The 14,462-nt window shown below is 45.0% G+C and overlaps 1 protein-coding gene across 2 annotated transcripts; it reads right to left on the reverse strand.

The window, feature by feature from the left end:
* Window positions 1-2,000: 2,000 nt before the first annotated feature.
* On the reverse strand, window positions 2,001-14,462 carry si:ch211-214j24.10 (uncharacterized protein LOC558894 homolog). Of its 2 annotated transcripts, none has more exons than XM_028814804.2 (4): window positions 13,788-14,462; window positions 2,897-3,796; window positions 2,774-2,806; window positions 2,001-2,660 (listed from the first exon to the last, which is right to left on the reverse strand). In XM_028814804.2, exons 1-4 carry the CDS (start codon window positions 13,897-13,899, stop codon window positions 2,611-2,613), a joined length of 1,095 nt encoding a protein of 364 aa, XP_028670637.1. In that variant the 5' UTR covers window positions 13,900-14,462; the 3' UTR covers window positions 2,001-2,610. The 2 variants fall into 2 exon arrangements, with proteins under 2 accessions (XP_028670637.1, XP_028670638.1); XM_028814805.2 differs by lacking the exon at window positions 13,788-14,462 and adding an exon at window positions 8,448-8,613.

Below are 14,462 nucleotides of genomic sequence, written 5' to 3' on the forward strand. Positions count from 1 at the left end.
CCACCCAACGGTGGCACCAAGTCCTACACCGAGGGGTCTGGTGCTCGACTCTGACTTAGTTTTATGCAAACCAGAAGAGATCAGAATGATCTGGAATGTTCTGGCTTGAGCGCCCAGCACCCTCGTCACAATGGCAGGGAGTGCCACCGGTCAGAGGTCAAGCAGGCCTGGGGGCTTCAGGACCTCAGACTGAACACTCCTTCAGTTTTGAGGTCTTTCTTATGTGCCTTCCAGTCCTGGTGCCCCCTGGTGGCTTTTGTCCCCCCCCCCTCTCAGTCAGCCATTAATTTATCTTGTCAACTCCACTGCTGAGAAACTCGCCACGTGACAAGGATAGGATGTGACCAGAAAGCAAAGGAGTCCCAGTTGTTTGTGGATCCATTAGAAAGCCCCCTATTTGGTGACACTGGTGTACAAGGACAGGCCATCCAGCCCAGCACACCAGTCCAGTCCACTTAACTTAACCCACCTTGGTGACGGGTCTGTCGTCCTTCACGTGCGACGTCACCCTTTAAGTGTCCCCCATTCTTGATGACCTCATTTTAAAGTCACCGTCTCGATCCGCTCCCCTAAAGCCCTTCATCATTTGTAACACGTCAGTCAGGTCTCCTCTTCATCTCTGACCACAAACCCACCCACATTCCCCTCAGATGATTCTCGGACTGCAGACGTCACCAGCTTCTTCTTTCTATTCCCATCCACTATTAAACAGTGCAGCTGCCCCCCAATTCTGAGGAGGGTCATCACACCGTCACCCTCTGCCTCCTGTGTCTGAGCCAATTCTGCCCTCACCTACGTAGCACACCCTCAACTGCCACTGTTTAGGTTGATGCCCACCTCATCATCTTATTTCTGGTAAGGAATACAAAAACATTTACATGGACTGCCGTGGGGGTCCTCAATTCCCTCAGTTACTGGGCATCTCCTCCCCACTGGCACATACCCACACTCAAGCACTCAGACACCCACATGGCACTCCAGCCATTCTCCTCTGTCAAGCTTGTGTTCGCTTCTCAATTTCTTTTTCTCCTTCTGCTCCTCACCTTTCTCTCTCCAGCTAATGCCACGCACACTGCTAGATGGCGATCAACTCAGTAAGGCGGGTATGTGTGTGCCAACGCCAGTAAACCAGTTTAAAATACATAAAAGCAACTAATAAAGAAAACCACAAAATGTACTGCACTGTAAACACAGCCCACCAAAGCGAGGGATCCACAAATGTTCACCTTGCACCCCCTAACCATCACACACATGAAGGGGTTACCTGCGTCTGGCACATGACAAGCAGAGCCTGCCACCCCCTCATATTAAAATGGAAGCCATGGGGCACAGAGATCAATCAGGAAACAAAAGCTTAAAGATGTAGAATAGCTGTCACTAGTGTCCCCTACAGGACTGGCCACCTCCTCACGCGGTCACTCACTGTGCCCCCCGTACCCGCTAGCCCGGCCTGCCTCCTCCATATTCCCAATGCTCTTCCTTTCAGCGTCTTTGTCGCCACTTCCCCTTTTCCGTTCCCTTCCTGCTCTTCAGCCAGGCTCACCCTTGAACCTTGTAACGCTCCCTCGCTGCCCACAGGGCTCAGGTAAGACCCCTGCACAGGACTCGCCTGCCCACAAGGGCACATCTTAGAAGTGTGAAGTAACAGAAAAGGTCCACAAACCTCCTTAGAATCAGATTGGTCTTGGATACCAATGAGCCGCAGAATTAAACCCCCAGTTCCAACTTCCAATAATGGAACTGGTCTGAAAAAGTTTCTGCCCCTCAGGACCATAACAGGACCCCCGTCCTAAATGAGTTTGTCACCTGGATGGAGATGACAGGAGTTCATCCCGTGGCCCTCCTACCCCTTGAGGGGCCTTCCCCATTCATCCTCTTTGTAAAATGTCCTCCAGGGCCCACAGAAGGGGGCTGGCACGTCCCACCCAGTCACATCAGCTGTGTGCCAAGATGACCCGCCCTGCCCCCAGGTAAATAAATCCACCACATGTAAAACTGGATGAATTAGAATATAGAATTCTTTATTCTGGGGCCAAACCAAACCAAAAGGGTGCCGAGCGGATGAATGCACGTAATGATTACAAATAAAATTAGAAAGGAATTTAGCCCTGGAATAATTTTTTTTTTCTTTGTTTTAAAACTTTCATTCCCTATTAGAAAAAAAAAAAAAAAAAAAACCTAACAAAAAACTACTTAAATTAGACAAGTTTTTTGCTGCATACATTTGTTTAAATTACGACCCCGTTCGTTCGTTCCTTTAACTCTGTAGTAGCCGAGATGACGCACTCACAACCTGTGACACCACAGATGGGGGCCCCGCTGCTCTCCTCCGATGAAAGGGGGGGCAGGTGCTAGCCAATCCCCCCCCCCATCTGCACCCACATTAAGAAAAACGGAGCAAAAGCTGCAGTGTGCAGGTCATGGGCAGGTGGGCAGGACCCGAGTGCAAGGGCACCACTGAGTCCTTGGACAACCAAAAAAAAACAAAACACAACGTGGTAGTATCTTAAACTGTGGATGAAAAAGAAAAAAAAGGGGTGGGTGGGGACAACAGGGGTCTTTATGTGGACTCTTCTTCGTGGGAAGGGTTTCGTGCTCTTATGATGTCTGCTAGGCCGGCTGTTCCAGCGATTCCTCGTACCAAACGACCAGTTTGGGATCTGCAATACAAGAACAGGACAGACAGACATTGGTACCCCCGTAATTTCTTCTCCCACATAAAGCCCACCAGAATTTTTTTTTTTTTTTTCAGTTTAATCAAAAGATCCCTCACCTTGCTTGTGCCTCATGCAGGTCTGCTCCCAGGCTGAGAAAAGAAAAACAAGAATGAGTGGTCCCTTCTCACCACAGGCATCCCACCCCCAGAAAGGTGCCACCCTCCCCTGGCACTACAAACCTTGGGCGTGGTAGCGCAGCGCCTCCATCAGACTGTAATGCATCTCTGGGGGCTGCTCTGCGCAGGGTTCTTCGGGCTCCTGGGATGGGGTGGGTAGGCGAGCCAACCTATCTGTGTCCATTATGGCAGGGGGCTCAGGTGTCACCCCGTTTCCAAAGTGAGGTGCGGGTTGTGTGACGGGGTCACTGTCTGTCTTGCTGTTCAACCCCTCAGCTGGGTCCGTGTTTTCCGAGCCACTTGGCTCATTAATAAATGAAAGTCCCCACTCGTTCTGAAAAATGGCCCCCAGACTCTGGGGCTCCTCACCCCCCATAGAGCCAGACCCCACCTGCCGATGCTGCAGGTTGCCCTTGACTTTAGAGGCATAGCTGATTTTGGGGACAATCTTTGCGCTGCTGTTATCCACAGGGAAAGCGGGCGGGGGTTTGAACAGGGTCCAGGCAGAGACATCGTCCACTTTGATTTTCTCTGGTTTGGTTTGTGTGCCCAGGGCAGCGGCCTTCTCCCCTGTGGCCTCGCCACCGCCTCCATGTGAGTGGTTCCAGGAGCGCCGCTGGCTGTTCTCCCACATTTTTCCGCTACTCCACCTACGGTCTCTGTCCTTCCGGTACTCATTCCAAATCCGGGGGGAGCGGCGGCCATCCTGCTGTGGCTGATGGTGGTGGTGATGGTGGTGGTGGTGATAGTGGCTATTATAGGGGACAGGGGTCCCAGAGCTCCGACCCCCGACCCCTAATAATGCGGCCCCACCTCCTCCTCCGCTGTTTCCTGCAGTCGCCAGGCGTCTGTTTCGAATGTTGTGACCAGTGGATGAACTTAGTGGGCTGGGCTCAGACTGCTCCTGGCGTGACAGGGACTCTATTTCTGGTACAACATCATAGTTACTGGAATCCCAGGTACCTAAGCAATGGAAAAAAGTGAAATGAATAATTAAGTATCACGAAGGACAAGCTGACCTGAATGCTCATCTAGGACCGAAGCAAATCCTCTTCCCACAATCAATGCAGCATATCTGCACTTCTCATCTCCAAACCTCAACCATTAAACTAATAATACACTGCATATAGGATTTATATGCTCTACAGAGCCGGCACCACGGGCAGCATCACATCCTTCGATTATTCCTGTGCTTTTAACACCCTCTTGCCTCACAGACTAGAGAACAGTAAGCTAAGGACCCTGGGTCATGATGTGCCTACAGCCTTCTGCAGTCCCAAGGACTACTTGACCACTGAATGTCTGTCTGTGAGGCTTAACTACGTGTCCGAGATGTTGGTGAGTAACACTGAAACGCCTCAAGGAGCTGTCCTGCGTCCCTTTTGACGACTCACTACTGGAACAAAACCCAGGGACGTGGGGTATATAAAAACAAAAGTCACCAGACCGTCATGTCATTTGTCCTACCTGGTGATCAGACCAGCAATTACTGAGGGCAAGTCTGACATCCTCTCCAACTGGAGGTTCCCTAATGTGAAATCGACATCAGGTAGTGACATACAGTGACTGAACTCACGGTACCCGTCACTTTATGAAAGGTTAAATAAAGTCAGGCAGCAAGACTGATACCGGACACACCGGATGCAGCTGTGGAAAAGATGGAGGCAAAATTGGATGCCAAGAACAATTCTAACCCACCTTCTCCAATGGAGGTTTTAAGAGCTCCATTCTGCCACAGGACAATAAGAGTTCCTTTGGGGAACTTTTATCTGCCTGCTGCCATTTGGCACTTCAGTGTTTTCTTCAGACATCCCTTCCTTCACTCCAGCCAAAGCCATTATGTGGACTCAATTCTTAAACTACGGGTCACAGACATGTTTGGAGTGGGTCACCTGTCGATTGTGGAGTAAAGTTAGCCAAATCCAACCAAACAGGAGTTCAGTGCCAAGTGATAAATCGCACGGTTTAGTATTTGTTATGGTCGGATGTGAAGTAAGGCTGTTGACGCATCTTTGAGAGACTTCGTTTCTATGGCATGGAAACAAAAAATATTCCCAACAGCACCCAAGCAAAACAATCCATCTGAGATGGCTGACAAGCAAAGACACGTATACGAAAAGGGGAGAAAGGAGGGAATAACAGCCAAGTTTGCAAGAAGGGAATCACGATGCTTGAAATGTCAAAATGAAAAAACGGTGGGGAGAGATTATATATACATCTCGAGAGAGAGAGACTTTCTGGTACATCGAACTGAAGGCAGTTTCAATGGCTGTGGACACCTGGGCAATTCTTTCACTTGTTCAATGTCACACCATACACTGAATCTACAAGTAAATGTAATATCTTTGTACCGGAGTTATGCACCAAGTTTAACATGCCACTGCATGGGAGAATTTCTCCTCAGCACACTAAAGTGATTCAGTAAACATCAATCTATTGGCAGGTGTGGAAGATGAATTTGGACCACTGAGAGCTATAGTATCAGAAAACATCAATTGGCTGGGACAAACGGAACTTTTCAGTCCTACAGACGGATGTTGAGCTGAACGTTTACAATCTGGACCATCTCCTGAATTCTTCAACACTTGACCCCATCACCCTTATAAAATACAAACTGTGCATGCACCTCTGTGTTCGCAAGAACTGTTTCTAAATGCTTTGAAATCCCTTAATGTTTGGGTCCAGTGACGCCTTACTCGCCAGTACAAGAAAACCCCCACATAGGATATGAAAAGGTCAAACTCATCTTGGGGTCTAGTTGTGCAACACGTTCAGATTTCTGCAGTCATGTCTGGCCCTTTTGACACCCAAAAACCTAATTTCTGGAACATATGCTGTGCTGAAAGTTATACACTTATGGGAAAGGGTACACCAACGAGGTCTTCAGCAAAACATCATCAGAAAGTTGTGGATGCCCCATCAACCAACCTCAGGATTTCACACCCTAATGTGAGACGAGGGCTCAAAGTTACTTGTTTTCACAAAGCTGTGAAAAATTGGGATTAGCAAAACAAGCATGTGGGGTGTTTAATACTCTTCATAAATACAAAATTTCTGACTTTTGATCAAATGACCAATGTCAGACATTAAGTATCTCAGGTATAGTTTGAGACTATTTCAAGGTCAGTTTTTAACTTGATTGCATTTTTAGTTTCTGAATCTTTAGTTCATCCTGTTGGGAGGATGAAAAACTTTCTATTACAATCAAGAATATTTAGGACTTTGAACATCAAAGCACAGACTGATAATTCAAATGTGGGAGATACCTACTCCAGCTTATTATGCATTTCTGCTTCATGAAGTGGTGAACACATTACTTTTTTTTTTCTTTAACTATTTTTATAATACTAACAGTAGCCAAATAAATGTAGGAATTCACTATTCTTTATGCTCGGTTGGCCTGGTTTGTAAATCTTGCTCCGTTTTTGTAGGCGACATTAAACCAAACTGTAAAACACAGCAAAACAACTCACAACAAGCTCTCCAAAGTCCAGTCTCACAGACCTGTTTAAACAAGCAACTACTACAGCAAGCGGAGTGGATTTATCTGTCAGACAGGACCACCCGCCCCCCCACATTCTCAATTTCAGCTGTCACCAACAGGTCAGCTTTAAGGTTTAAAAAAAAAAAAAAAAAAAAAAAAAAGCAACTAGTTCAAAACATTCCATTGCAATGGCTACCAGTCTTCTAAATAATGTCAATTTCCACAGGCTTAAGTCATCGTGACATATTGCATTACATCTGAGCCAAGGATGCACTTTAGATATTAAGCTCACTGCCATTTTATTTATTTGTATGAGGTTTGTTTCATGGCCGTGTGCTTTCCTGTTTTATCATTATGTCGTAGTCACTCTGAAAAACTTGAGTAAACTAATTTTCTTCTAGTGACAATAAAAGTGAATTGAAAATATTTCATCATATTAATAGTGGATCTCATTTGAAAAATATCAATGTCAAAATGTCCATTGCTAATGCCAAATCTAATGTCAAGTGAAGGACACATTTGGTAATCAAAATAAACATTCTTACAAGAAACTTAGGATATGAAGTACTTACAAACACATTTAAGAAGATAGTGTTATAGTAAGAATGAAGCTCACTTTATGAACAAACAATCATTACTTTGACTACTTTATTCCTGGTCTGGACAGGGGACAATGTTAAGTGGCCACTGACAGTCTCAAAAATCAATCGTATCAGTTTATCATCTCTACTAAAGCTTACAAGTAGCATCTAAATTCTGCTGTACTGTACCTCTGGATTCTAACTGTTTAACACCACAATTGCTGTCTGCTTTTACAGCTTTTAGTAATACTCAAGTAAAAGACAAGCTTGAAACAAAAATGTTATTACAAGACTATGGATCCACTGTCATTGTAATTCACTTTTAGGGTCTAGGATGGTACCGATTTCCTTCTTTAGATCCTTGGATAAAAAAAAAAAAAAAAAAGTTTAGGAACCCACGTACAACAGTTATTTTTAACATCTATTGTATTCTTTGATCTTTCCTCTTATAGTCTAGTCGTTACCTTTCTACTTTACGCTTTTGCAGCGGTATGCAATTCGATTTCCCCTTCGAAATTAATACACTGGATCTACAAGGCGTGCAAATGCAGAGGGCCAAGTCAGCAGGCCAACACCCTGATTTCTCCAGAGCCAGCTAGACTGGCTCGCGGGGAGGCAGGCCCCTCCCGCAAGAAAATTCAAAAGCCAAGCAGCCAACCAGCCAGCAGGAAAGCGGAAGCTGCTGCCCGCCAGCGACTCTGGGTAATGTAGTCCTGACATACCGGCAAAGTGCGTTTAAACAGCACGCAACGAGCTTCGACAGAAACTTAACGGGCTTTAACAGATTGAACGCGGAGTTCTCATCTAATGCAATAAAAACACAAGCTGTGCTAGAAGCGCGTCTAAAAATACTAACGGTGTATGCCGGGAATTGGAGTTCAACAAGTCCCCCTCCCCAGCACAGATTAAAAATATATATATCTATACACAAATGCAAAGCAGCAATGCGGGCCTGAAACTCAACGTCTACCTCCACACCGCTGAAGCGGCTCGGTGGACACGCAGCAGCCGTCACATGTGCTCATCGCCTACGTGTTGCCCACACGCATCGCCGGCCACGTCCCGCCGGCTTCTGGCGGATAACGCCCCGCGCAGGCCTCAAGCCCGTCAGTAGAGGGGCAAGGCAGGAAAACCCGTGATCGCCGCCACGCCACGGGGGAGAAAGTAGACGCAAGGACTAACGTGGCAAAAGCCTGCTGGCTCACACGGAGACCCTGTTCACAAAACTAATCTCTCCCAAATCGAGCCCGCTGCTCTCGGCGTATCCTCCGGCCTGTTATCAAACTGTGTGCGGCCTGCAGAGGAGACTCGTTTCTCTAAACGCTGCCTGCCACCCCCCTCCCCCTTCCCGATCTCCACAACTTGGCCTCCGTACCGTTGCCACAACTTTCTCGCGTTTTCTACGGACTTGCTCTACTGGGCGGACGAGAGCGCCCCTTGGTGTCTGTCAAGCCGGCTCGAGCGGGCCCCGCTGGTCGGCAGTTTCCTGACGGTTTTTTTTTTTTCCTTCTTCGAAGCCCGGGACACCACCTCGATTCGATTTGCTTACCTGACTTGATGTGCATCGTTTCCTGTTTCTATTGCGGTAAAACACAGAGGAGCCCCCCTGGAGGTCAAACGGCCACAGCACGACAGCGGAACAAACAAACAAAACGGCGTCCCCGCACTCACTGAGACTGAAACCGACCGAGTTGGGCCGAGTTATACAAGGGCTTTGGGGGCGGGGCGAGCTGACTCAGGAGAGGGCGGGGCCGGAGGCGCGCTTCCGCAATCCTAGGGGCGCGTGCTCGCGCGAGTCAGGGAGGGACACAAACAGCGGGACCGGGTCACGGCAAGGCGCGGCGCGCGGTCAATTAACGCGGTGTCCGATGTCGGTAATTTACGGAACTAACTGCTCTGTTTATATTATATATATATATATATATTATATATATATATATATATATATATATATATAAAAGCCCGCTGTCGCCTTCTTTTAACCTTTTATTTACCATCACCTTGAAAATACAAGGGAAAGCTATAAAGTGTCTCAAAAGTTGTGAACCAAAATGGACTGTTGTACACACTGAACGTTAGGGAACATCGTACGCTTTAGACAAATATTGACAAAATCCTTACTGTATAGGGGTGTCTGATTTTTGCATATGTTAGTTAATTATTGATGAGGTCAAGTGAATAAGGAACTAGACTGACAAGGCATTTAGGCTGCCAGTTTAACAGTTGCCTACTGAGTCACAACCTGAGTCACCTCAACTGAAAAAGTGTAAAACCATGAAAATGATACCCGTATCCATAAAGCGCCCTGGACCTCCTGCACTTTAGAACAGGTAATCCACCTGAAAATAAGCAAGCTTGAGCCTGGCCACCATTTGGATGGTGGACCATATATGAAAAAGCTTGGGTTGCTGATTGAAGTGATGTTTGTGAGGCCAGCATGGAGTCCGTACCCTATGGTCTGTGTGTGGATCCCAAAGCTCCAATGCAGCGACAAACACACTGTGCTGTGTAGAAAAAAAAAAGCCACTGTCCTTTGGATGAGATGTAACACTAGACTTCTGTCCCTCTGTGGTCATAAAATGATCCCCTGACATCGGGGTGTATCCTGATATTCTGGTTAAATTGACAACCACAGTCTGGTCATTCCTGCCACCTAACCATCGTCTGTCTCTAATTGGCCAAATATATCTGTCACTCTTACAATGCCGGAGATCTAATCTATGGTGAGCATACTGGCGCAACAATGGCTGCTGTCACATCATCCAGAAGAACGCTACACATTGGTGGTTGTTGAAGTGGCTCCCCACTGTCTATATAGACTAGAAAGGCACTATATACATTTAATTACTCGAGGCATTTATTTATGAGGCCTAGTGTAAAAAGGATTGCACTGAAAGAGCACACGGCTGCCAGTTCAACGTTCCCTACTGACTCACAACCTGCGTCACTTCACCTGACAAACTGTAAAAAGCATAGAAACGATAAATCTATAAAGGCATCTGGACTGGTATTCTCTAAGCTGTGTGCAAAATAATCTCGTTTGATTAAGTGCCCAATGCAGACTCACAACATATAACTGTATATGAGTCACCCTGGCCAGACACTATAAGTGATAGGCACTACACAGGGAGACCGTAAGCATGTCTACATGTGCTTTAATGACCTGTTCTGGTTAGAGAAACCGGGTTAACAAACGGAGATTTCTCCACGAGTTATGTAGCCATGTAAACCCTTCACCAGGTTGCAGATAACGGATTTTGTAGTCTGTGCATGTCTGCCGCTCCCATGTCTCTGCTTTGCACATGCATCCAGCAGCCACTGGAAGAAAATGGTGGACACATCCACAAGGAAATTTCCTGATGAAAATTCTTGGGCCATCACTTTATTCCTTCTCCTGGCTGAAATAATTTGTCTCAATATTTTAGAAATTGCAAAGTTTGTGTTGATGAACTGAACATACAGTGCTAAACTCAGCAGGGCAATCTCAGGAGACGCAGGCTCAATGCATGTTTTCGGATTCATCTTTTCTTTAGCAGGTTTTTGTGACACTGGAGTGTTCTGATGAAGGAGAACTCCATAAGAAGACTCTCACGTGTAAACGGAGGTTTTTGAGGAGACCAGGTTTCTGCCTTAACTGGTTACTCACCTTATCCTGGTGTTGTGTGTGTGTGTGTGTGTATAAACACATGCACTCGGTGTTGCCTAGAATACCTCTCTGGACTTGGGTGCTGGGCACTATAAAAGGAATCCATTAAATCAATGACTTTTACAGCTGCATATAATAATAATAATGCATTTTATTTATAGGGTGCTTTACATTGGCAGTAAATCTCAAAATGCTACATAAAACATTTTTATCACTCTTTAATTTAATATTGTTTTTATCAGTATGCTGCTGCTGGAGTATGTGAATTTCCCCTTGGGATTAATAAAGTATCTATCTAATCCTGCCTACTATACCAAATTCTATATCTATCTAAAAAGTTTAAACAAAGGCAAAGCAACATAAAAACAGAGATAAAACAACATTATAGCATTCTTGTTAATAAGCTTTCCATTTTTTAAAACAGCCCACAATCTGCTGTGTTCTTAACACAGAGTAGGCCAAAATCAGTGGTACAGCTGTCTGCCTGAGTGGTCCTCCATTTCCTCTCACATTTCAAACATTCACACTAACAATTTTAGCACAGTATGAGTGAGCATAACCAGACTGGCACTGTAAAAAGGGTGCCAAGGGTACCCAGTACCCCTCTTTAAAACTTGGCTGTGTTTCTTGACTTGAGCCGGACTGCCGGAATAAAATTTACTGACATGCATTTTTTTGTTTTGTTTTTTTTTAAAACATATATTTTAATCATGGACAGAATAAGCTGAACAAGAGATTAAGAGAAAGAGGTTACACGGACCAGAGCAATTCAAAACAGCCAGAAGAGATGGACGGGACTTGTACTTGGGCATAATGGGCTACTAAGAAAGGGAAACCCTTGTCGGGAAGATAGAGAATGAGGCTACTGATTAGAATGTGCCAAAGTGTGAAAAGCACGCATTCCATGACAAGAATTTGCCGGTGACAGTCTTTACTTGGGGGCTGATAATGTATAACGTAAACCCTCAGAGGGCCCGTGCCTTGCAGACACATTCATGGCCAATTATTGCTTTTACGCTTGTTTCTGCAGGGATGGTTCAGGTAATCAACTGGATTAAGTTGTAGACTGCAGATCAGAACTAATAAATCACTTCTAAAGAAATCCATTTCACAAACATAATGCTCAATAAAATGGGTGTCCATAGAATAAGTGCTTAAAAATGGGGGGATGTCTATTATCCCTAAACTGATTTGAAAAACCAGAGGTCAGCTAAATAAACTTGCCACACTTTTCTTGCTTTCAGCCATCTTCATTTTGTACATAATAAGGATAAACGGAATGATAACAAGCAAACAGGAGAAGACTGGGGGGGGCTAATACAGGTTGATGCAGCAGAATTCTTTCAACTTAATGGTGCATCATGTACTCGAGGACAATGGTGGAAATTAAGGGGAACTGCATTTAAGTCTGAAGCCAGGAAGCACTTCTTTATATAAAGAGTTCTGAATATCTGGATTACATCTCAAGGGGCCAGAGTTGCCTCAAAAGCTTGCATATTGTAATCTTTTAAGTTAGCCAATAAAAGGTGTCATTTTGCTTGGCTTTTCTCTGAATATCTGGTAGAAACTACCGAGTCAAAGAGTTGAAGCTAAAACCTTGACAACTTTTAAGGCTACATCCACACTACTACGTTTTCATTTTAAAAACCTGATCGCCGTCCGCATTAGCATTTTCACATAACCAAACTGGACCAGAATGCAGCACAGATGCCTTTAACTTGATCGCTGACTGATTTCTGATTTTGCTTCATTGCTGTTGATGTTTCATGTGCAGTCTGAGAGGCTGCGATGCCCAATTGTGCTGTCGCGCAATCCAAAGAATTTCATTTCAGAAATTTCAGTCAGGGGCCTTGTATCGTTAAGAGTCTCATGTACTCGTTTTCTGATCGAGTGTCCAGAAATTCATTGTGCAGCGTCTGCAGTGAGTGCCCATTGTATACATATAGTCTGGGCACATCAATCGGAACGAATGCGCACATTGGGCAGATCTGACTGCCACCGACTCCACCGTGCAATGCAAGCAGGTGCTTGACCACAATTTCTAAAAATCACACAATGCACAATTTAGACGTATATAGTAAGCAACACAATTAGTGTCATGGAAAGACAATATTCCATGCCGGCCGTTTTTTCTTCCGTGAAGGGTGACCAATCAGGGAAGACTCGTGCAAGAAGGCGATGTTCTGGAGCGCTCTGACAGAAAGCAAATTTGAGTTTTCAAGTCGGAAATTTCATGTGAAAGCACTATGAACTCTGTGCTACAAGTCAGACAATTCAGATAAAACAAAGCTACCCGGATTGTCCGAGTTGGGTCGTATTGCTGACCTTTCATTGTATTCAATTGTATAAAACGTCTGGTCAACTTTTGATTGAACTGCAACTAATACACATTCAAGGGGTTTATTTTGCTCTTAATTTACATAGAAAACTATGTTTATCTTTAATTGTTTTTTTATATGCACACCAAGTAACAAATCAATGGTGACCTTGCGTTTCTCCAAATAGTTCAGCCAAAAAGTCAAGGGAATTCACGTAAGTGGGAAGGTGAAAAGTCAAAACTCGGAGCTCCAAATAGTCTGAGAGCACGTGAGCACAAGCGCAAACCAACCAACCAGAGCGTGATGGGGTCTGCGTTTTCACCGGTCTACACTGAAACTCTGTGTCTGCGTTTTTAAAAGTATCCGGCTCTGGATAGCACTCTCAGAAGTGTTATGTTTTCAAGGGTTGGAAATGTTGTAAATGGAGGCAAATGTCTGCGTTTTTTTAACGAAAATGTATTAGTCCAAAAAAAAAAAAAATCTGGATGAGATATTGGGACAGGTGAGCTAATAACTGAACAAACAAGCTCAATGGACTGAACAGTCTCTGCTCCTCTGTCAAATTTCTTATAAGCCATTTGACAAACAAGAGGCAACCATTCAACTCCACTGGTCTGTCCTATTATGCCATCCACATACTGGACATCACTCAAGTCTCAGAAAGCTCAAGTTTATTAGTAAGGCAAATATAAAGTAAATTTATACACACACACAAAAAAAAACACATTCAGAAACGGAGGCCCCTGATACACATCTAGTCGACAGAGTCCATTACTCATCTTCTATCCAACACTCTGCACAAGGAGAAGAAAGAAAATGAAACAAACGCGACCTTCCAGCAAAACGGGCTGCCAACCTGCCCTCTAATGACCGAACTCCCACACAAAGGTCCGCTTATGGCTATCCCCAGAACCGAAGCACAAACCTGACTTGTGGCGGATGCGATTCTGCAGGTTCTTCAGCTCCGTGTGCAGGTCCCACTGCTCCTTGTTTCCGAAATCCAGCAGGTACTCCTCAGGGTTGCGGTTTTCGTCCATGATCGGCCGAGTTTTAGTGTGTCTGTGTGTGGAGGGGCAGCAAGTTCCTAATTTAGAAGGAGGTGACGGACGAGATCGACCACCCAGCAGCGATTAAAATATCTTAACACGGCGACGTTAAGGGAAAAACGCCTCTTTTAATTTGCCGTGTGACGTCAAATATTAAAATGGCTTAATACAGAAATTTTTAAGAAAACTTTTTTTTTTGTTTTTTAGGGTTTCGAGTGACTTACAAGGTTACGTCAAAACGTGCACTAGCCCAACCGAACTGTCAAAGATAAAGACACGCACTTGAGGTTTTAAAAGATTTTGGAAACTGTAACGAAATAAATTACGACGAATTACATACAAATAACAGCAGCTAAAAAGTGGCCGGTCGGCCCGTTTCTCGGATTTCCCGTGTAAAGTTGTCCGCACATTGATCGCTCCGTCAAGCCGCTAAGCCTTGTGGCTCTTCTGCTGGGGTGCTTTTAAATGCAGTAGACCCCCCCAAAATTCCGTTCTTTTTTTCTCTGTTCGCAATAAATAATAACGAACCCGCTCCGAGGCCCCTTTTGGCAGAT

The sequence above is a fragment of the Erpetoichthys calabaricus genome, chromosome 12 (assembly GCF_900747795.2).
Source record: "Erpetoichthys calabaricus chromosome 12, fErpCal1.3, whole genome shotgun sequence".
In the NCBI taxonomy this organism is placed as follows: Eukaryota; Metazoa; Chordata; class Cladistia; order Polypteriformes; family Polypteridae; genus Erpetoichthys; species Erpetoichthys calabaricus.